Source organism: Erpetoichthys calabaricus, chromosome 1, assembly GCF_900747795.2.
Source record: "Erpetoichthys calabaricus chromosome 1, fErpCal1.3, whole genome shotgun sequence".
Classification (NCBI taxonomy): Eukaryota; Metazoa; Chordata; class Cladistia; order Polypteriformes; family Polypteridae; genus Erpetoichthys; species Erpetoichthys calabaricus.
This window is the reverse complement of record NC_041394.2, coordinates 62440796-62464650: the sequence shown is the minus strand read 5'-3', so window position 1 is coordinate 62464650 and position 23855 is coordinate 62440796. Positions and strand designations below refer to the sequence as shown.

General features: G+C 40.6%; 1 protein-coding gene and 1 long non-coding RNA gene across 3 annotated transcripts in view; one reads left to right on the top strand and one right to left on the bottom strand.

The window, feature by feature from the left end:
* Positions 1-23855, top strand: part of LOC114650889 (tenascin-like) — a 585410-nt gene that overhangs the window by 19173 nt on the left and 542382 nt on the right. For both annotated transcript variants that reach the window (XM_051933682.1, XM_028800800.2), the window contains exons 3-6: positions 7882-8916; positions 9132-9247; positions 13342-13495; positions 13627-13896. In XM_051933682.1, the coding sequence (XP_051789642.1) occupies positions 7882-8916; positions 9132-9247; positions 13342-13495; positions 13627-13896 (1575 nt within the window). The remainder of the gene's footprint in view (positions 1-7881; positions 8917-9131; positions 9248-13341; positions 13496-13626; positions 13897-23855) is intronic.
* Positions 1-23855, bottom strand: part of LOC127529643 (uncharacterized) — a 744809-nt gene that overhangs the window by 251461 nt on the left and 469493 nt on the right. The gene's annotated exons all lie outside the window — the stretch shown is intronic.

Below are 23855 nucleotides of genomic sequence, written 5' to 3'. Positions count from 1 at the left end.
TTAAAGATTAGTAAAGGAAGTGCAGTATATCAGTATATGGAGAAATTATTGAAATAAGGAGAATGAATAGGATGATGTTGTTTGCTGTGAGAAAACTGATGGACCGAGCTGTAAGCTTTTGAAGGATAAGGTCACAAAAGCACTGGAAAAGATGATGATATGTAAAACAGTGGGATCAACTGGAGTGGTCTTGTAAATGTTGAAGACAGTGGAAGGTTGGCATTAAATGGTTGACTGACCTGTGCATCATAATTGAGTGTGAAGTGAGGATTCCTGAAGACTGGGCAAGAAGTGTGTTCACTTTAACGTATAAGGGAAATGGTGACCCATGGGAGTACGGGTCATACCGAGGAATAGATGTTTTGGAGCAGGTAATGAAGGTGGTTGAGACAGTGTTAGAGAACTTAATCCAGGATAAAAAGAAATTTAGCAAAATCCCATTTATTTTCATGACTGGGGTGAGAAACACCAAAGGCTAACTTTTGAGGTGATGGTGCAAGGAGTCTACTCTGACTCCATTGCTTAGTAATGTAGTGGTGTAGTGGAGTAGTGGTATAATGTAGTGGTGAACAGAGAGCTGTGTGAAGGATTGATATGGGTGATCTTGTATGTCAGTGATCTCAAATTGTTTTTTTGTGACTACATTTTATTGATAAAATGAAAAAGGAGCCTATTAAAAAACAACAACAACATTTATTTATATAGCACATTTTCATACGATAAAGTAGCTCAAAGTGCTTTACATAATGAAGAAAAGAATAATAAAAGACGAAATAAGAAATTAAAATAAGACAACATTAGTTAACATGGAAAAAGAGTAAGGTCCGATGGCCAGGTGGGACAGACAAAACAAAAAAAAACTCCAGACGGCTGGAGAAAAAAATTAATTCTGCAGGGGTTCCAGGCCACGACACCGCCCAGCCCCCTCTGGGCATTCTACCTAACATAAATGAAATAGTCCTCTTTGTAGTTAGGGTTCTCACGGAAGGACTTGATGATGATGGTCATGCAGACTTCTGGCTTTTGATCCATCACTGTTGGAACATCACGATGCTTTGAGTAGATGGTGGTGGCACAAGCCACCACCAAAAGGACACTAGAAAAGGAAACAGAAGAGAGAGTAGGGGTTAGTACAGATTTTAGAGCCACCATGAATAGTTATTATAATGATTTGGATATACAGAGCATCAGGATTAAATTACAGTGAAGTTATGAGAAGGCCATGTTAAAATAATGTGTTTTCAGCAGTTTTTTGAAGTGCTCCACTGTATTAGCCTGGCGAATTCCTACTGGCAGGCTATTCCAGATTTTAGGTGCATAACAGCAGAAGGCCGCCTCACCACTTCTTTTAAGTTTTCTCTTGGAATTCTAAGGAGACACTCAGTTGAGGATCTGAGGTTACGATTTGGAATATAAGACGTCAGACATTCCGATATATAAGATGGGGCGAGATTATTTATGGCTTTATAAACCATAAGCAGAATTTTAAAGTCAATCCTGAATGACACAGGTAACCAGTGTAGTGACAATCAAAACTGGAGAGATGTGCTCGGGTTTTCTTTTCCTGGTTAGGATTCTAGCAGCTGCATTCTGCACTAGTTGCAAACAATTTATGTCTTTTTTGGTTATTCCTGAGAGGATTGCGTTACAGTAATCTAGTCGACTGAAAACAAACGCGTGAACTAAATTCTCATCATCTTTCAATGATATAAGAGGTCTAACTTTTGCTGTGTTTCTTAAGTGAACAAGTGAAGTGAACAATGGATTATCTTTGGGATATCTAAGAACAAAAAAAAAAAACAATTCCCTACTAGCACAATCTGAGAATGTAACCATAGACGAACTCAACTAAAAAGTCAACCAGTATAACAAACAGCAACATGTGCCTCATAGTCAGCGATTCATGTGCACACCTGGACCATTGTGGACTGGAGCTCCATTGCAAAGGTTAATATAGAGTCTCTTAGGTCCTGCTCCTGGGTCATCTTGGAGCCAAAATTCTACCGACTGTCCCAATGTTATAAAAAATTAAACAGCAGACAGAAAAAGGTTTGGGGATGCCACCCTATATACTGCAAAATCAGCAAAAGTAAAAGAAACACAGTTAACATAAGCGGAGTTCACAACTGAACTGACTAACAGGTTGTATATTGGTCTTAAATATTGTGGAAAAAAGGAACAGGAACTAATGTGGTGGTAAGATGGATTCTGGGTTCCGGAAATTACATCATCAGAGGTTGCCGGAAGTGACATCAGCAGTGTATGGACCGGTGGTGATGTCATTGAGAGGTAGCGTCTTTGGCTAAACTGCAGAGGAACAAGAGGATAGAGGATCATCGTCAACCCCCAGTCTGGCTGACGAATAAAATAAATTAACTAATTAATTGCACAACACAACTGTATGTAATTAATTGCGATTAATCACATGTAACAAAACATGTAATTGTAAACTTAATACATAAATCATAAAATTTATGTAGAATCAACAAAAAGGAATTTAAAAAAAATTATTTTCATTGTTTAAACTTAAACAATGAATGACCTTAAACCTCAACTTTTAACAAATTACTATTTGAGCAAGCAACCTGAATTTCAATGCCTTCCTAAAAGGCATGTTGAAGAACAGGCAATAAGAAAATGAGGCCAAAGTATTAATTATCAAATTGGTATAGCATATGAAACACAGGCATGTCAAGTAAACATTAAACGATCGAAACAAATGTAGACTTGGAATGCACTGCTAAAGACTAATTTAATTGAAAGAATAAGCATCTCTTATATGCGCATACATTAAAACATATTAGAACTCTGCAAATACTATCTTCAATTGTCCATCACCATCAACAATTGAAAATGATTCTCTACACAAATGCTGGGTCTGTGAACAGCAGTCTCCAAGCTCCTTTTTTTGCTGTCACCGGTTCTGCCCCTTCGGAGAGTTTAGCAAGAGTATGGATTTAATGCTTTTTTTGGTTGGCAGAATCATGGTGTGCCTTTGGATGTTTTGGGTTAAAAGAAAGTGCCATGGTTGGAAAACACTGCTCTACCTACACCTTTGCTCCTGTCATGCTAAAATAGATCTCGGTAGCTGGTATCTCGCTTAAAAACTGACACCGTGCATTACTTGGATGAATATGTTGCATAAATTAGCAAAGACACTGCAAACTGGAATAATGGGTAGGGATAATCTTTATACTTCTTTATCATAGTATTTTGTTATTATATTAGGGCAGTCTTTGTGCCACTCAAAGATAACTTATTTAGCAGTCACGTGATATGACATTGAATTGATCGTCTTACAGAAACTTGACATGAAAGAAAGAGAACGTACCTTTGCATCTTTTCTCTAGCATTGTACCAGGACATAAACCCCACTCCCCTGCATGTATAAATCAAGAACATGAACACCAGTGGTACATATTGACATGTAGCGTATCATTGTGAACCATCTAATGTAAAGTTTTAAACCTTTACAAGAAAATTTTATTTCAGAAAATTTTTAAAGGTAGTATATAAATACGTTACTGGATGTGTATGGAATTTGTTAGGCACACACTTATGTTTTTGGTGTTATTGTTTTGTAATGTTCCCTCTGAACAATCTGATTGGTCAGTTTGGCTATGATGATGCGAACAAAAATGGAAATGCAGTAAAGGCATAGAAAGCACACTGAGAGTCGCCTTCAAAGATGGGAAATATAAAAACAGACAGAAGACAAGCAAGCTATGTCAAAATTACAGAGTCTGAGAAGCAGAATTTATGAAAGCCCACTTGATAGAGGGAGCATCGGTCAAGAGAGGTTTAAACACATGAGGATACAGAGGAAAGGCACTAAAGCTACACATAGGGTTGGAGACATCAAATACTTTTAAATTTGTTCTCTTACCCGTTTTTGACAGGCAACGTATCTAGCTGTTTATAAATAAAATCCCAAAAAGTAAAAACTTTTCATTTAATAATACAGTACAGTACACATACCAAACATTTATGTTTAAAATGAAGTAAAATCTGGCACCCCCTGTCCTGTCCAGTTAAAAGAGCTACTGCATGTCCACTGAGTGCCTGAGGCAGCTCTTCATGCATACCTAGACATCAAAAAGGCCCAGGGTGTTTATTTTAGAACAGCATTAATACATTCTTGCCAAATTCTGAAAAGGCCTTGCACTGCTGCTTACAAAATGCATGTGCTTTCTGTTTTTTGTAGTAAACATAGCATAATCCTGTTTAAATATTGCTTACACTTGCCTTTGTAAACTAGTAGAAATTACAAATATGGGTGAGTTAAGCAGTACATTGATGACCAGTGCTTGTGATTATTTTAGTGGTTTTTATTAAACTCAATGTACAAGCCATATCAGAAACTCCTGTATCTATTAAACATCTCAGGTGACGGAGGCATATATTCGTACAGTTGAGTCAACATGCCAGATTTTCACCTGGGAACAAATAAAGTTTGATCTATCTATCTATCTATCTATCTATCTATCTATCTATCTATCTATCTATCTATCTATCTATCTATCTATCTATCTATCTATCTATCTATCTATCTATCTATCTATCTATCTATCTATAAGCAGAAACACAGAGATATAAAGACTGATGCTATATGAAATAACCACTAAAAAATTATATTTCTAAGTTAAAATTAAGGTAAAATAACAACATAATGCAATTTTTATAAAAAATTAGAAGCAAAGCTTATGCTTAAGTTGCACTCCATTCAGTATTGGTCCATGATGTACACCCATTACTTCTCAGTGCCCAACACAGTACAAGATAAAACTATGCAAAAAGATCTATAGATAGTTGGTCTTAATGAATGAAACCTACACACTAATCCCAATCTCTGTTCTATAATTACTCACAAGGTTTACTATTTTGACCCAATAAAATTGTCCTTGATAACCACATCTCCATATAGTTTAATTAGTCATATGTTTTACTGTGTGTTTAAAGAAATTTGTATCTTTGTGTGCATGAATAACTGTGAATTTATCACATTTTATGGTCCTGTTACTGCGTTGTGATTGTCAGTTGCTGAGGGCCACTTCCCCAGAAGCCACTTTCATCATGTCATTGATGCATTGTTTTATGAGCTTGTGCCACATGCAGTCGGCATCCAGAATTGCAGATTACTTACTAAAAAACTATAATAGTGTTCTTTGTGTGGTATTTGCTTAATGGGCTTAGAAACTTCTTCTTCTTTCGGCTGGTCTCGTTAAGGGTCACAACAGCGGATCATCTTCTTCCATATCTTTCTGTCTTCTGCATCTTGTTCTGTTACACCCATCACCTGCATGTCCTCTCTCAACACATCCATGAACCTTCGCTTAGGCCTTCCCCTTTTCCTCTTCCCTGGCAGCTCTATCCTTAGCATCCTTCTCTCAATATACCCAGCATCTCTCCTCTGTACATGTCCAAACCAACGCAATCTCGCCTCTCTGACTTTGTCCCCCAACCGTCCAACTTGAGCAGACCCTCTAATATACTCATTTCTAATCCTATCCATCCTCGTCACACCCAGTGCAAATCTTAGCATCTTCAGCTCTGCTACCTCCAGCTCTGTCTCCTGCTTTCTGGTCAGTGCCACTGTCTCCAACCCATGTAACATAGCTGGTCTCACTACCATCCTATAGACCTTCCCTTTCACTCTTGCCGATACCTGTCTGTCACAAATTACTCCTGACACCCTTCTCCACCCATTCCACCCTGCCTGCAATCTCTTTTTCACCTCTTTCCACAATCCCCATTACTCTGTACTGTCGATCCCAAGTATTTAAACTCATCCACCTTCACCAACTCTACTCCCTGCATCCTCACCATTCCACTGACCTCCCTCTCATTTACACACATGTATTCTGTCTTATTCTTACTGACCTTCATTCCTCTCCTCTCTAGAGCATATCTCCACCTCTCCAGGGTCTCCTCAACCTGCTCCTTACACTCACTACAGATCACAATGTCATCAGCAAACATCATAGTCCACAGGGACTCCTGTTTAATCTCGTCTGTCAACCTGTCCATCACCATTGCAAATAAGAAAGGGCTCAGAGCTGATCCCTGATGTAATTCCACCTCCAACTTGAATGCATCCGTCACTCCTACTGCAGACCTCACCACTGTCACACTTCCCTCGTACATATCCTGTACGACTCTTATGTACTTCTCTGCTACTCCCGACTTCCTCATACAATACCACAGCTCCTCTCGAGGCACCCTGTCATATGCTTTCTCCAGGTCCACAAAGATGCAATGCAACTCCTTCTGGCCTTCTCTAAACTTCTCCATCAAGATCCTCAGAGCAAACATTGCATCTGTGATGCTCTTTCTTGGCATGAAACCATACTGCTGCTCACTAATCATCACCTCACTTCTTAACCTAGCTTCCACTACTCTTTCCCATAACTTCATGCTGTGGCTCATCAATTTTATCCCCCTGTAGTTACTACAGCTCTGCACATCCCCTTTATTCTTAAAAATCGGCACCAGTACAGTTCTTCTCCACTCCTCAGGCATCCTCTCACTTTCCAAGGTTCCATTAAACAATCTGGTTAAAAACTACACTGCCATCTCTCCTAAACACCTCCATGCTTCCATAGGTATGTCATCTGGACCAACAGCCTTTCCATTTTTCATCCTCTTCATAGCTGTCCTTACTTCCTCCTTGCTAATCCGTTACACTTCCTGATTCACTATCTCCACATCATCTAACCTGGTTCTCTCTCTCGTTCGCTTCATTCATCACCCTCTCAAGTTACTCTTTCCATCTGCTCAACACACTCTCCTCGCTTGTGAGTACGTTTCCATCTTTATCCTTTATCACCCTAACCTGCTGCACATCTTTCCCAGCTTCGTCCCTCTGTCTAGCCAATCGGTACAGGTCCTTTTCTCCCTTCTTAGTGTCCAACCTCTAATACAACTCATCATATGCCTTTTCTTTAGCCTTCGCCACCTCTCTCTTCACCTTGTACCTTATCCCCATGTACTCATGTCTACTTTCTGCATCTCTCTGACTATCCCACTTCTTCTTTGCCATCCTCTTCTTCTGTATACTCTCCTGTATTTCCTCATTCCACCACCAGGTTTCCTTTTCCTCCTTCCTCTGTCCAGATGTCACGCCAAGCACCCTTCTTGCTGTCACCCTTACTACTTCTGCTGTACTTTCCTAGCTGTCTGGTAACTCTTCACTGCCACCCAGTGCCTGTCTCACCTCCTCCCTAAATTCAACCTTGCAGTCTTCCTTTTTCAACTTCCACCATTTGATCCTTCTCTCTGCCCTCACTCTCTTCCTCTTCTTGATCTCCAACTTCATCCTACAGACCACCATCCTATGCTGCTTAACTACACTTTCCCCTGCCACCACTTTGCAGTCTTCAATCTCCTTCAGAGATTCACTGCTGAAATCAATGAAAAACAATGGCAAAAAATACATAAAAAGTGAATCTTTCATCATCAGCATGGGGTGGTAATAGAAGCTAATTAACAGGAGAATTTGCCCAAATATTTAAAAACAAATCACATGTATAAATGTAGAAATGTAGAACACTTTGCCTGTCATTATAATTAATTTATCATTTTGGAAAGCTACCTAACTGAACCTAACATGCTTTTAGACATAATGGGTGAGCAGGAATTGAGGGGCTGCAGTATATTGCTTAAATGGCCTTTTCTTGTCAATGTATTTATTTTATTGTTGCTCTTATCTTTGTATGAACCATCAAATGTTACAAATTACTAATCCTTAAATGCACACCAATTTCAACAACTTTTCAAGAATCTCTGGCAGTAATTTTCGTAATATTTTTATATAATCTTTATAAAATCATGTTCCTCAGTCCTTTTTAATTTGCAATTCTGCTGTCATGTTCTCTCTTACAGGTTCCCCAGTTGCGTCACTGGCCTGTGGCATACATGGAACTTTGCAGCTTGCCTCCTGCCGTTGTGATTGTGAACCAGGCTGGGGAGGACCACAGTGCAATGAAAAGCATTGTCCAGATAATTGCAGTGACCAGGGAAGATGTGTACATGACCATTGTGAATGTTTTCCTGGTTTCTCTGGACCAAGCTGTAGCCAACCAGCATGTCCCTCTAACTGCTCAGGCAATGGGTCATGCCATGATGGCAAATGTATTTGTGAAAATGGATTTAGTGGTGATGATTGTTCTATTGAACCCTGTCCCAATAAATGTCAAAAGAGGGGGAAGTGTGTCAATGGGAAGTGTGTGTGTGAAGCTGGTTACACTGGCAAAGACTGTTCGGTTGTATTGTGTCCAAGTAACTGCAGAAACAGAGGACAGTGTGTGAATGGAAAGTGTGTCTGTGATGCCGGTTTTGCAGGAGAAGACTGTTCTACTCCACTATGCCAAAATAATTGCAGGAACAGAGGACAGTGTTTGAATGGAAAATGTGTCTGTGATGCTGGTTTTACTGGAGAAGACTGTTCTATTCCAATATGCCAAAATAATTGCAGGAACAAAGGACAGTGTTTGAATGGAAAATGTGTCTGTGATGCTGGTTTTACTGGAGAAGACTGTTCTACTCCATTATGTCCAAATAATTGTAGGAAGAGAGGACATTGTGTTGCTGGAAAATGTGTCTGTGATGCTGGCTTTACTGGAGAAGAGTGCTCCTTACTGCAGTGCCCAAACAACTGCAGTAACAAGGGCCGTTGTGTGAAAGGCAGATGTGTGTGTCAAAGAGGGTTCACCGGTCTTTCATGTGAAGAATCATCCTGTCCTGGGAACTGCAACAACAAAGGGCACTGTGTAAGGGGGCAGTGCATCTGCAACCCAGGTTTCAAAGGTCCAAACTGCATGATAGCCACCTGCCTTATAGACTGTGGAGAACATGGACAATGCAAGGAGGGATTATGTGTGTGCCAAGAAGGGTTCTGGGGAGACAACTGTGCACTAGGTGAGGATATCTATAAATTCTAATCAATACTCATTGTGTGGATATGATCATGTTTGATGTTTAATTTTTCACTGACATTTGAAGTCTTAAACTGTTAACTCTCTGTAACTTGTTAGGTTTTCAAATGGTGATTAGAACTTCACAGCCTCAGTGAGTCTTGAGCTCAAAAACACTACTTCTGAATTGAAATAGTTTCTAATGTCTTTTTCTTGCAGTTCTTCCATCTATAGATGGATTGCACACGAAGAATGTCACAGACACCTCGGTGGTAGTTTCTTGGAATCAGCCACAGGAGCAGGTGGAGGGTTATGAGATCACCTTTCAGACTACGGTACGTACTACTTTGTCCTGCAGACTTTCTATCTATTTGTGTCTTCTTCTTCAATTATATCATTGCTTATAGTGCTTTAACATCAGACAGAGTATCATTTTTGCAGATAAACTGACAACTTAATCATTGGCTATTATTGAGATTCAAAAGTTAATAAGCTAATCTGAAAGAATATGATTGTCAAAATATGGAAGCGTCTTTCATAAAACCTTCTCTCACTCTAGATTAGAGTCTACCTGTGAGTTCCAAAAGAATCAAAATTAAATAGCAATTATGCAATTCCTGCACATTAAACACCATATACTTTTTTCATATATTTCCAAACTTAAAATTGGGTTATGTCTGAAATTTGAGATATTTCAATTGTCACATCTGTGTTTGGATTTACAAAACCATGACTTCACAAGTGGTTCCAGCTGTGATGTTTGAGTGCCGACAGTATGATGGATATGCAAACTTCCTAAAGATTGTCACCACAGTAATTTTATAGGTTTACCGTCAGCAAAGCACATCATTTGGGCTGGCATGTTAAAAGAGGCAAAATTAATATCACAATCAGGACATTCATCTATGTTAGCTACTGAAGGGGATAGTGATGGAGCCTCCTTGCTCATTTTGAGGTAAACCTGATTAATTATTGGCTAAATGACAAACCATCCCTAAATTATTAATGGCTCACTTCAGTACAGTATTTGCAATTTTTCATATGTCAGAATCAGAAATGGACCAAAACCCATACAAAGTATGCAAAGGAAAGCATTCTTCCAGGTCTTAACCCATTTTTCCTGACTTTAGCCTCTGTTTCATCTCCTGGGGCCTCATGTATAATGCCGTGCGTAGAACTCACACTATAACATGGCATAAGCACAAAAGCGGGAATGTGCGTATGCACAGAAAAATCCAGATGCAGGAATATGTACGTACGCAAACTTTCACGTTCTTCCGCTACATAAATCCGATCAGCGTGAAAAGTAACGCACGTGCACATGCCTTCTGTCCCGCCCCAACTCCTCCCAGAATTACGCCTCTTTGAATATGCAAATCAATATAAATAGCCCTTAACCTCAGCCTTCTGTGAAAAGACAATGGAAAAAGCATGGGGGAAAATATAAGAATTTCAGTGAATACCAAGAGGAGGCAAGGAAAAACATACTATTTGTTGTTTTAAACAGTGGTATAATCAACAAAAGGAAGTTGATCAAGTGACAGAGAGTGTTGGAGAAACTAAAAAGCTCAAGTTCACAAAGTCGCACAGTGCCCGAAATAAAAAAGAAGTTGTCAGATATCAAAGTCGCCGTGAAAAGCCGAGTCGTAGTCCACTGTCTGAGTGTCATATGAAAGCTTATTAGGGTACAGAGAAAAAAAAAAATAGGCAAACAGTGGGAAAAAAGCACGAAATGTCAACTTCAATCTCGAAATTTCTACTTTAATCACGTAGTTTATATTGTCATTAAAGTAGAACATCATAAACTTCATCTTAAAATCATTTAATTTACTAGTTTCTCAAATCCCATCGTAACTAAAGTAGCACGTTAAATGCTTTGTTTTGTATTTGATCTTCTATGTGTCTCTGTGTGTGTGAATCACTACGTGCTTCCGGGTTTTGTCTTCCTCCGACAGGACACAGAATCCATTACATTCGTAATATTACAGCTCTCTGAATAATTAAAATACTGAGATGTATACTTGATATAATTTTCATGATGATAGGTGTTAAAGCATGTTATTAAACATGGGAACACGGTGGCGCAGTGATTGTGCGCGACCTTCGATGAATTTATTGCAGCAGTGCTGTCTCTTTCAAATGTACTTACCCCCAATTCCTGTCCTTACCTTTCTTTCTTCAAATACCCAATCGCCACACGATCAGCTCTGTAATAGATGTTAAGCCATCTGTAAGCTTATAACGCCGATTCTTCAAAACTTTTAAGGAACACTGAAATATCTTCGTAGTACATGTTTAATTATTCTATCCTTCACGCCAGTCCCAGTGAAGCATACAGTGAGAGGCAGGAACGAGCTCCAGATCCTTGCTAGCATAGCAACACCGTGTCCTTTAATTATTAACAATATAGATTATTTAAATGAAGTTAAAGTTTTATCTGTATAATATAATAAACATATTTTGCTGCATTTCATCTTTAAAATGATATCGTCATCATATGTAAATACGCGCTTTATAAAGTGGCTCAAGTTGTGCAATATTATAACTGCATCGCAAGTTTACAGTGAGGTAATTGTACTAATAAGTACAAATAGTTCTACAAGGCGCACTTGATGGACTGATTGAGTGCGTTTATAGTTCTTGGGATGAAACTGTTTCTGAACCGTGAGGTCCGTAAAGGAAAGGCTTTGAAGTGTTTGCCGAGTGAGAGTAGTTCAATAAACAGTGCTCATGGCTGAGGCAGCGTGTGCTTGATGCTGTATACCGATAATTCTCTGCTGTAGATCTGTAATTCCCCACTCAGATATAGTGATACAAATACTCCGAGTGGAGCAGTGAGAATAATATGGAAAAAGATGATCCGCTGTGGCAACCCCTAATGGGAGCAGCTGAAAGAAGATAAAGAAGGTGCAGTGAGAGTAACAACACTAAAGCAGCTATGGTATTTGGAATACTTTGGCTATTCCCTGGAACATTATATTGTTACTGGTTAATTACAGTCAGATGCATTACACTAATAAACAATATGCAGTTAGTTTCAGTGTATACGATAAAGCCGTGTCAGGGATGTGGATCTAAAGAAAGGGTAACCACACAGGAACAGTAGCACTGCTTTGATGCTGGGTGCCACCAGTCTGCAAAACAGAGAGGAGAACTTGCGTACGCCAGGGTTGGAGCTACCATGCAAATGTGCGTGGCTTTACTCCAAGTTTAGGTTTTCTACATCACGATTTGAGCGTGGAAACGTTCATACGTAACATTTTTGTGTGTACGCACCATTTATACATGAGGCCCCTGGTCTGTTTCTTTCTACTCTAAAGGCTTTCCCTGTGTTTATTCTTCTTTTCCCTCATCCAGAATATTAGAAAATATGTCTCTTGGATGTGCAAATTATATCTCACATACAATAAATAAATTAAAAGCAGAGCATGGCAAACCAAAGGCATTGACATAAATGTGGTTGACATGTTGGATGTGTCTTTATTATTGGCTTTCACCCACATGTTTGATTTTGTCAACCATTGCAGCCATATGTGCAATCCCATAGCCATTGACAAGTCTGTACATTGTCCCACAAAGATGTTGGTAGTTCTTGACAATTTTTTTAATATAAAAAAAGAACAAGAGAAGGATGTACATAAAACTGAAAATGATTAATTGAAATGTAATAATGAAAATTAAACTAATGTACACCAGTTAAAAAGAGCAGTTGGAAGTCATAAAGCAGTTTGTAAGAAAAGGTTATTTCACTGAACCATCAATCAATCACTCATCTAGTACATGATTTAGTATACTACTCCAGGCAGTACTGCACACCTAGAATAGGAATAACACCACGTCAATCCCCAGCCATCTGCTTTTTCATCAATAAAGTGTCCACAGATTTTGATAAACCTCAATACTGTTATTAAAAAAACTGGGCACAAGTCACTGGCTTGAAATTTTCTGATAAATGTTAGGGTTACAGGAATAAACACCATTTGAAATGCAGGATTTCACCACACAATATAAATCTTAGCTGATAATAAGATTGTGCATAGAAATATTTATTATAAAAACTTAAGAAAGATAACAGCTCCTCAAATTTGACTAAGTTGGCCTAGGTCCATTAGCTACAGTAGGATGATCACAAGAACTGAGAGAAAACAGACCCTCCAGATGTTTTCATCGAGAGAACCTCTGGAAGCCAAGTACAATTAGATCATCACATCCTCCAGCCTGGACTTAGAACACAGCTCCAATGTGTTTTTTAAATTTTTCAAAGCATTCAACTGCACTTTATAGAAGTGCATTGCAATAGTTTATCATCCTCTGTGTGAAAAACAAGGTTTAACTCTTTTTCTTTCCTGTATTGAATAGTATTTTGACTAAAAAAAAACATAAAGACAGTATGTAACTACTACTGACTCCAGTGTCTTGCATTGTCCAGAAAGATGATAAAGAAAATCTGACAATCCATTTAAGAGGTGAGGATACTAGTTACGTCCAGCAGGGTCTTGCACCAGGACAAGAATATAAGATTTATGTAAGAACGCAGAAGAACCAAACACTTGGACCAACAGCCAGTGCTTTTTTCCAGACATGTGAGTTTTATGGAAAAACAATATTTAATTTTTAAGGATTTCTGCTGTATTAATGGAATTATAGTATATGGTTGTGTTTGGGCTATTTAAAGGTATGTTTACATAAAACAACCGTTTCCATTCTTTTCTAGACCTTTCAGGGCCCTTAAATTTAAGGGTTATCAAGATAAAATCGAACCTTCTTATAATCAGATGGGAGCATCAAGCTTCAGTAATTGATCGTTATTGGCTTTCATTCACTCCACTTGACGGTGGTAAACCTACCCGCACCAGGGAACTTCCCCCTGAACGCAATGTTGCTCAGATAACAGGATTGGAAGCAGGTCGTCACTACATTATAACTCTGGAGGCAGAAGTAGGAAATAAGAGAAGTCTTCCTGTCAAGATACAGGCAACTACAGGTAGGCAGAATTTAATAGATTAAATGAGAAGCTACAGTAAATTTGAACTATTATTGAGCTTCTATTTTCTGTTTTCAAAGCTATATTTTGATTATTTCCAATATTTCAATTTTTAAATAATATTAGTAATGTCAACCCCAAATTCCACCTGCTGCAAACAATTGTTTTAAAGGAAATGCAATCTGCTCTCTTGATCAAGTCAAGCCAAGCTGGGGAGCATGCACTGGTACAGTGCGTTGCCGCACCCACTACACGACGAAACAACTCAGGATCCCGGTTGGCAACCCCCCAGACAGACACGCAGTCCAGTCCCACCCTCCGAAAATTACCCTCTATCTGCCACAGCCAGGTGGGCGACCCCTTGGCCTAGTCCAGCCACTTGGGTCCCCAACAATGAGGATCTTACGAGCTGGATCACCCTCTGGGAAATGCACCACATGGCCGTAGTGTTGTAACTGACGCTCCCTCACAATGCAGGTAATTTGCCTTACTCGGGACTCCATGAGCAACTGTTCAATCGACACAAAGTCAAACCAACGGTACCCAAGGATTTTCCAGAGAGACACAGTAGCAAAGGAGTACTATCTTCGTCTCAGGTCACTGGATAGCGTCCATGTCTCGCAACCATATAGCAAGACAGGAAGCACCAGGACTCTAAAGACTTGAACCTTCGTCGTTTTGCGTAGATATCGGGAGCACCACACACCCCTTTCCAGCGACCTCATGACCCCCCATGCTCTCCCAATCCGTCTACTGACTTCATAGGAAGAGTCACCAGAGACATGAATGTCACTGCCAAGGTAAGTAAACCACTCGACAAGGCCGACACTCTCTCTCTGCCGACAGACACACTGCTGATGGCTGCGCCCAAGAAGTCATTAAAGGCCTGGATCTTGGTTTTTATCCAGGACACTCGCAAGCCCAGACACTCAGACTTCTCACTCAGTCTCTCAAGCACCTCGATCACAGCCTCCATCGACTCCGCAAAGATCACAGCATCATCAGCAAAGTCAAGATCCGTGAATCTTTCTTCACCAACAGATGCCCCACAGCCGTTGGACCCCATGACCTTGCCCAACACCCAGTCCATACAAGCATTGAACAGAGAAGGAGCAAGAACACACCCTTGATGAACCCCAGAATCAACTGGGAAAAATACAGAGGTCCTGCCTCCGCTCTGTACAGCACGCACAGTACCAGTGTATAGGCCGGCCATGATATCCAGCAACCTCGAGGGGATCCCACGAACCCTCAGGATGTCCCACATGGCAGCTCGATCAACTGAGTCGAACGCTTTACGAAAATCGACAAAGACTGCAAAGAAATTCTACCGATATTCATGTTTGTGCTCCATGAGAACCCTCAGTGCCAGGATGCAGTCGATAGCAGACTTCTTAGGGATAAAACCAGACTGTTCCGGTCGCTGGTAGGTGAGCAAGTGATCACGGATCCTATTGAGGACGACCCTAGCAAGAACCTTACCCAGCACGGACAGCAGTGTTATCCCCCTGTAGTTGCCGTAATCCAGGCGATCACCCTTCTCTTTCCAAACAGAGACAACCAGTCCCATTTTCCAGTCAGTTGGGATGATGCCAGTAACCCAAATGGAAGCAAAGATTGCTTGCAATGCCAGGAGGACAGCCTTACCACCAGCCTGGAGAAGTTTACCATGGATACAACAGATCCCTGCAGCCTTTCCTCCCCTCAGCTGGTTCACCACTTGTGCAATCTCAGTGAGATTGGGTGGTTCACAGCTAATTGGAGGATCAGCCTCAAGGACCGTGAAACCAGAGATATCCAACATCCTAGCTGGAGGATTAGCTTTGAACAACTGCTCAACGTAGCCAGCCCAGCAGGTCACAACTGCAGTGTCATCCGTAAGGACCGTTCCATCAGCCGCCCTGCCTGCGACTCTCCGAGGAACAGATTCGGATGTGTGTAATGCTTCGATTCCTCTGTAAGCAGGACGTGGGTCGCTAGACCACAGATGGTGTGTCACTTGCTCACAGATTCCTCTAACAAACACCTCTTTATCTGCCCTCAGAGCCCTTGCAGCCGTCCTTCTCAGTTCCCGGTACAGACGAGAGTTGCCATTGAGCCGTGCGCTGCGACTGTGATCTCCAGGGTGCCCTGCGAGATGAAACACCTCCTTCTGGGAACACCGGTAACACCAACACAATCCTCAGCAACCTTCAGGGTCTTGTCACGGAAGGTCTCCCACATCACATTAGGATCACACAAACTGCGTGCAAACTCATTAGAAACAGCCTGGTCTTGAAGTCTGGCCAAGTCCAGGCTAATTTTCCTAGCAGGTGGTAACCTGCTGGACCTAAGCTGGATCCTAAGAGTAGCAACAACAGGTCTGTGGTCAGAATTCACAAACTGGGCACTTCTGTAGACCCTGAAGTTTTGCAAGAGCCTCCAGCGTCTGCCCAAGAGGATGTGATCGATCTCCGTCACCACACCACTAGTATTGGAGTACCAAGTCCAATAATGCGGTTCTGGGCGCTGGAACCAGGATCCAGTGATTCGCAGCTCTTGACCTTTTGCAAAGTCAAGGAACATGGACCCACTTTAACCATGGTCACCAGACCCATGGGGACCGAGACAGTCCTCATAGCCAGCCCTGTCAGTGCCAGTGACTGCATTGAAGTCACCCATGACCAGAGGACTGTCACCTCGTGGGCACCCATCAACCACCGAGTGAAGCTGCGAATAAAATGTCTCCCTCGCTGAGACGTCACTCACCACGGTCGGAGCATACATTGAGACAACAGATAAGGCACCCAGGGAGTGCCATAATCTGAGTCTCATAATATGTTTGTTGAAAGGAGTGACATCGGACACCATCAGAAGAAGCCAATCCACTACAGCAACAGCTACTTCCGGAGTATGACAGCCATCAGAGCAACCAGACCAATAAAAGGTGTATCCACCCACAGAGATCAGGCCAGTCCCCGGTCTGCGCACCTCGGAGAGTGCCGCCAACTGAAATGCGGAGTTTACGCAGCTCCTCCGACAGCAGAGGAAGATGGTCATCTGGCCGGAGAGACAAGACGTTCCATGAGCCTACCCGTATGGGCCGCCTCAAACTGAGACCCGAGTGCTGCTGTGCTCTCTTGATGAACAAGCTGAAACTTTTTTTAATTTATCTAACAATGCAAAGTCTAGTTTTATAAGGAACTTTCTCATTTGTGTACATTATTGAAAATCTAAATCAAAGCCAGTCTTGCGAGTTGCAGTTTGAGTTAGCATATACTGGGTGAGGCATGCTTGTGTGTCTAAAATCTCAGAGGGAAATCATCATTTTGTATCATTTTCAAGAAATCCCAAGGTGACCGCGGGAGCTTGTGTCTCAAATTCTTGCAGGATGAGATCAATAAAAACAGACTTTTTCAGGACTGTGTGACTGTCAATCTAAAGTAATATGGAAAGAGATTCTTGCACAGTAAACAAAAAATTGGAAAGGAACCACTGAGAGTTTGAATTTTCCTCATATTGGCAAAAATGAATTTGACCAGTAATGTTTATTCCATAAAGAAAAGACAGACACATATTTTATTTTAGTTGGGTATTGTAATGAGGTGTGTCATTACACCAGCCAAAGGTCCACAGAATTTACATTGATGACCTGATGAAGAAAAACCAACCAATGTATTGGATGGTGTGGTTTTGATGTTCATTAAGTCTTCTTCTAGCCTAGTTATAGTAGAGGTACTTCCTAGTCAGACTATAGAAGACTGTTTTCAATCTCCTTTTTTCACTCTTTTGTTTGTTATTTGTTCCTGGGTAGAATTCACATGTTCACCTCATGCTTGAGTTTGTTTTCCCCTGGGTAGTCTGGTTTTCCTTGCATGTTCCAAAAATGTGCATTTTAATTTGATTAATGCTTCCAAATAGGCCCAGTGTGAGTGTTGGAGTGTGCAGAATAGGTGATGTGGTGGACTGGTGTCTACGACAGACAAGATTCCTTTCTGCTGTCTGCGGGAGTAGCTATGCTGTAGCCAGCCATAGGAAGGCTGCTCACATTATGAAGGGAATGGGGGGAAAGCCCTCTGGAGCTTCATCCTCGAAGAGTCAAAACCACTGGACAGCCAATGGGGTCAGGCCTTTTGGGGATCAGAACTGGTGTGGTGCTGTGGCGTCATTTACCACACGGCAGCACTCGGGTCCCAATTTGAGGCGGCACATCCTGGTAGGTGCTTGGAACATCTTGTCTCTCAGCCACGATGATCATCTTCCTCTGCTGTTGGAGGAGCTTCATAAACTCTGCATTTCAGTGGCAGCACTCTCTGAGGTGTACTGGGCTGGGACTGGCCAGATCTCTTTAGGTGGGTACATCTTTTATTGGCTGCGGTGGGTTGGCACCCTGCCCAGGATTGTTTCCTGCCTTGTGCCCTGTGTTGGCTGGGATTGGCTCCAGCAGACCCCCGTGACCCTGTGTTCAGATTCAGCGGGTTGGGAAATGGATGGATGGATCTTTATTGGTCTGGTCGTTCTGATGGCTGTCATACTCAGGGAGGAGCTGTTTCTGTGGTGAATAGGCTCCTTCTGGTGGTGTGTGATGTCACTCCTTACAACGAGTGTATTATGAGATTCAGATTAAGGCAGTTGTCTCAGTGTATGCTCTGACCGTGGTGAGTAATGTTTCAGTGAGGGAGACATATTTTATTTGGAACTTCACTCAGTGGTTGATGGATGCCCACGAGATGACACTCCTCTGGTTATGGGTGACTTCAATACGACCACTGGCACTGACAGGTCTGCCTATGAGGATTGTGTCGGTCACTGATTTGGACTTTGCCGACGATGCTGTCATCTTCACACAGTCAATGGAGGCTCTGACTGGGGCTCTCAAGAGACTGAGCAAGGTGTCTGAGTGTTTGGACCTGCAATTGTCCTGGATAAAAACAAGATTCAGGCCTTTATTCACCATTTGAGCACAGCCATCAGCAGTGTGTCTGTTTGTGGAGAGAATGTCGACCTGGTCGAGACATTTACTTATCTCAGCAGTGACATTCATGTCTCTGGTGACTCTTCCTATGAAGTCAGTAGATGAATTGGGAGAGCATGGGGGTCACAAGGTCACTGGAAAGGGGTGAGGGGTGCTCCCTATATCTTTGCAAAAGGATGATGGCCCAAGTCTTTAGAGTTCTGGTGCTTCTTATTTTGCTATATGGTTGCGAGACATTGACGATATCAAGTGACCTGAGACGAAGACTGGACTCCTTTGGTACTGTGTCTCATCAGAGAATTCTTGGGTACCACTGGTTTGACTTTGTGTTGAAAAAGTGGTTGGTCATGGAGTCCTGAATGAGGCACATTACCTGCATTGTGAGAGAGCATCAGTTACAGCACTACGACCATGTGCCGCAATTCATCTCTGCATATACTGGTGCTGTTAGGCAGATGTGTTGATTCGAGTTGTTTGAGTACTGAAATCTACATCTCCTGTGACTCTTGTTGTCAGTTCTCTTAATGGCAGTCTTTTTTTGACACAGCGTTAAACACAGTTTACTTCAAATGCATATTTTGCAGTTCATATTTTCATGACTATAGATGCCAGTTCGTTGTAACACTGAACAACAGTGAGCACACATAGCCCCATTCATTCACTGATGCCATTGAATGCCAATGTATAAGATCTGATTCTACATTAAGGTTTTTCCCTTGAAACAGGTTATGTTTATTTTTAAAATGTGTAATGTGCTCTCTGAACATGTGACACAGATTTATATGTCTAACAGGGTTTTTTTAGGAGAGTTTTTGACTGCAGATGGTTCGTCGTAAACAGAAGCTTGCTGTCAGTTGGACCAGGTTAATGACAGCACCTCTAATTTTTGCAGTTCAAAATCACTGCCCCTACTTTAAGTGCCACCTTCATGAGGTATTGGATTGGTTTAGAAATGCGATACTCAGTGAGCCATTAAGGCACAATTTATTCATTGTTGTCTCCTGACATATTATTATTATACTATATTAAATTATATGTCTGGCTGATAACTAACTTAATCAGTGATGTTTCTCTTAGAAAATCTGTAGTCTATCTTCCATGTTGATTCTTTACTGTATCGTTCAGTACATGTGCCTCCCCTGCCTTTTGTTAATATTATATTTTGACCAGCTTACTGCTAAATAAAATACAGTATAACATCACACAGATTAAGAAATTGTTACAATTTCTCTAATTTGTTTTTATATTTCTTGCTTACAGATTAACACATTTTCATTTGTTAGCTGTATGCTGATAAAAACAAATTTGTTTCATATTTATTAAAAATGTAATTTATAAAAATGGTTTTAACCATAGATATACATATTGGTAGTTTAGATTTCCTATATTTCACTGACATATGACTGAATTGCTACAATTTTGTCACTGGCAAATGCCTGACAACATTTAATGCAAAATTATTCTTAAAAATTTAAATAATGTACTGTACTAGCAGAAGTATGTAGTTTAACTCACAATCCAGATTTTGACCCTGGTCTTGCTTTTAAGACGTGATACACAATACCTAATATCCATCCATCCATCCATTTTCCAACCCGCTGAATACGAACACAGGGTCACGGGGGTCTGCTGGAGCCAATCCCAGCCAACACAAGGCGCAAAGCAGGAACCAATCCTGGGCAGGACGCCAACCCACCGCAAATACCTAATATACACACCACAAATACAAATTAGAATTAACATAGTCTGTCGATGGGACCCACTGCTTAGTGTAATACACAAGTTCACCCCACAGGTCATGTTTGCCTTTACACAAATTATCTTCATCAGCGTAACAACAGGCAGCAAACACAATTTTCCATGGTGTCCCTAAATCATCATCAGGATCACCTGCCATCACCACAATCTGTATGGGGTAATATATAATGCAACACATAATTTTTCATATTCTGCCACCTAGTGGTGACTCGTCAAAGGTTCGTGGTATTTCAAAATGTATTGTGTGGCACATCTTTGTAGTGTGGCCATTGGTGACAATTTGGTTTACATTGAATATGTTTATTCAAAATTGGAGATTCTGCACTCTTCAAGAAGAAGATCTTTCAGCCATAATTATTTTGGAGGCAGAAGGTCTCATGAACTGGACTGGTCACTACTCAGATCAGAATATTCTAAATTTTGTTTTAAACAATATAAATCATGTGAAATGATGGCTTTATTTATTAAGCGTTAGTGAAATAAATATATTTTAAATATGTATATATATATTTCTGTAAAATGTTTATATTTTCTGTATATTAAAGCTAGAGACTGCTACCTGATGATCCTATTAATGGTAAAACTGTTGCAATTTCTATATTCTCCATAGCACATGGAAATCTAATGTAAAAATACAAACCATTATCCATCCCGCTGAATCCGAACACAGGGTCACGGGGGTCTGCTGGAGCCAATCCCAGCCAACACAAGGCAGGAACCAATCCCGGGCAGGGTGCCAACCCACCGCAGGACACACACAAACACACCCACACACCAAGCACACACTAGGGCCAATTTAGAATCGCCAATCCACCTAACCTGCATGTCTTTGGACTGTGGGAGGAAAACGGAGCGCCCGGAGGAAACCCACGCAGTCACGGGGAGAACATGCAAACTCCACGCAGGGAGGACCCGGGAAGCAAACCCGGATCCCCAGGTCACCCAACTGCGAGGCAGCAGCGCTACCCACTGTGCCACCGTGCCGCCACACAAACCATTATAATGATTTTAATCTTATTATCTAAACTAAATATCTGCATCCCTCCATCTCAACACCACCAGCACCAAATTGAAATGTGACAACAGATTTTATTAATTATGGCAAATGCATATGTTTATTATAATATGGTAATACCATATTTAATAAAGTAGACACATTTTGTGATTTTAGATCATTATTAGAGGTAGATTTATCATAGAAGAAATATGAATATGTATTGTAATGAACCTTTGGGAGAAGGGTGTGGGGTGTTTGAGCAGGTGCTACAGGGCTCATGCCATCTGTGGCCTCCTGACTTGGCTGACCTGCAATGCCAATGCTATCTGTGGCTATCAGCAGCTCCACATGCTCTCATCCACCTTGTTCACTGCCTAGACATTTCACACTGCCAGCTTCACATCACACCACACTTGGGGTCAGAGGCAACACCATCTGCCACTCTTTCCCCAATTCTGTGCAATGACCCAAGTAAGGATATTTAAGGAGACTCTTCGGTGACCATGTACCCAAACTAATGGACATTAGCAGCAGAGAAGCATTTCCAAAGTGCTTGAAGGTGTGTTGTTTCTACCAGCGCTCCACTTATGCACTCAACACCTGCTCCTTTCTTGAACTGGTGTGAACTCTAATGATTCTTCTGTGTGGCATTTATTTTTTTCCTATTCTACCCTCTTTATAATCTACATTTTAGATTCATATTTTGTTCTCATAAAATACTGGGATAATTATATTGACTACTTTATAAAAATATATGCACAGTATGCATAAAATAACTAAACACTCATGTATAGTAACTTTGCAGTCTACAGCACAAACAATATCAACAACAAAGCCTATTCTGTCTAGGAAAGTTGCACAGTAACAACCACAATAATCCAGTAGAATTTGTGCATGCGTCATAGCATAATTTATGCTGGCTTTGTTATAAAGAGCCTTCATTCTTAGAGGATTAATTATTCAAAACATTACTGTACATTTACTTAAAAAATTACAACTGTGTTAGTATGCAGATGCTATTATGACTTAATCTTACAAGTGTGATGTGACCTTCAAAAACACCCAGAGAAACACACCAGTCTGCCCAGAAAGGTGCAAACAAAAGGCAACCTTGCTTCTATTTGAGTGGCCGGCTTCGGCCTACATCTGATCAAGATGAGCTTTACTCTTAAAGTTCAAAGAATATATTCTGTAAAGTCCAAACACAAAATACCTCAGAAGCTACAGATCACTGACAACTCTGATTAATATAGAGCTAGGCCACGCAAAATCTTTATGAAAATGGCATTTATTGACAGCCGGGAGCTGAAGCTAATTCTGGATGTCAGTCATTTTTCTAAGCTGAATAGAAGCAGAGTGGCATTCACTTTCTAAACAGCTCCCTGCCACAGACTAATTAATTCTAGTATTTTATACACAGTCTTTATAAGCTGCACACACAATGTGCCAGTTCTGTTTCCTACACACTGACCTTCTTTTGACCTTCATAAATCACTGCCGTTTCCAAAGCTGCAACTTTATTGTTTCTAACAATAGGGGATTGATGTCTGGTTGTATATTTTAGATTTACATGTTTAAGGTTAAGACTTCATTTAGTATTGTAGCTTGACTAATGGCTATCACTGCTGGATTAAACATCCTGCTTGCCCAGGTATTTAGTTAATGGTCTCTGTATTTCACAAAGTGAACTGGCAGCACTTTATAACTACCTCACCACTGAAGGGTAAAAACAACACAGAATATAACTGATACAAAAGGATTCTGCTTTAGATATAACTTTTAACCTGGAATTTCATAACTTGTTCAATGAAGCCTTTGTTTGTAGCTTTTATCTACTAACGAAGCACTCACTGTACTTGTATCAATTAAACCAAAACTAAAAGTGTCAGTGTAAACTGGTGACACAATAGGAATGCAAGAGCAAGGTTAAACTAATCACGTGTAACTTGCATATTGCATTTACAGTCAATTTAACATAATATAATTCATGATTATTTTCAACTATATCAACATTAAACCCATTTATTTCCAATGACGTGAACAATTTACTTTTTAATGAATGTTTAGTAATTTTCTCCTTGTTGAATGAAGTGCTGATCTTTTAATTCTCATCACATTTTGTGTGAAGAGTGTTCATAGTGGGGACATAAGTTGAACTTAAGAGGATCCGAAATGTTGGTAACATATAAAAAAATGAAATAGGATTAGTTCTGAGCAGGATATAGTGTATAATGTGACTGTGATCAACTA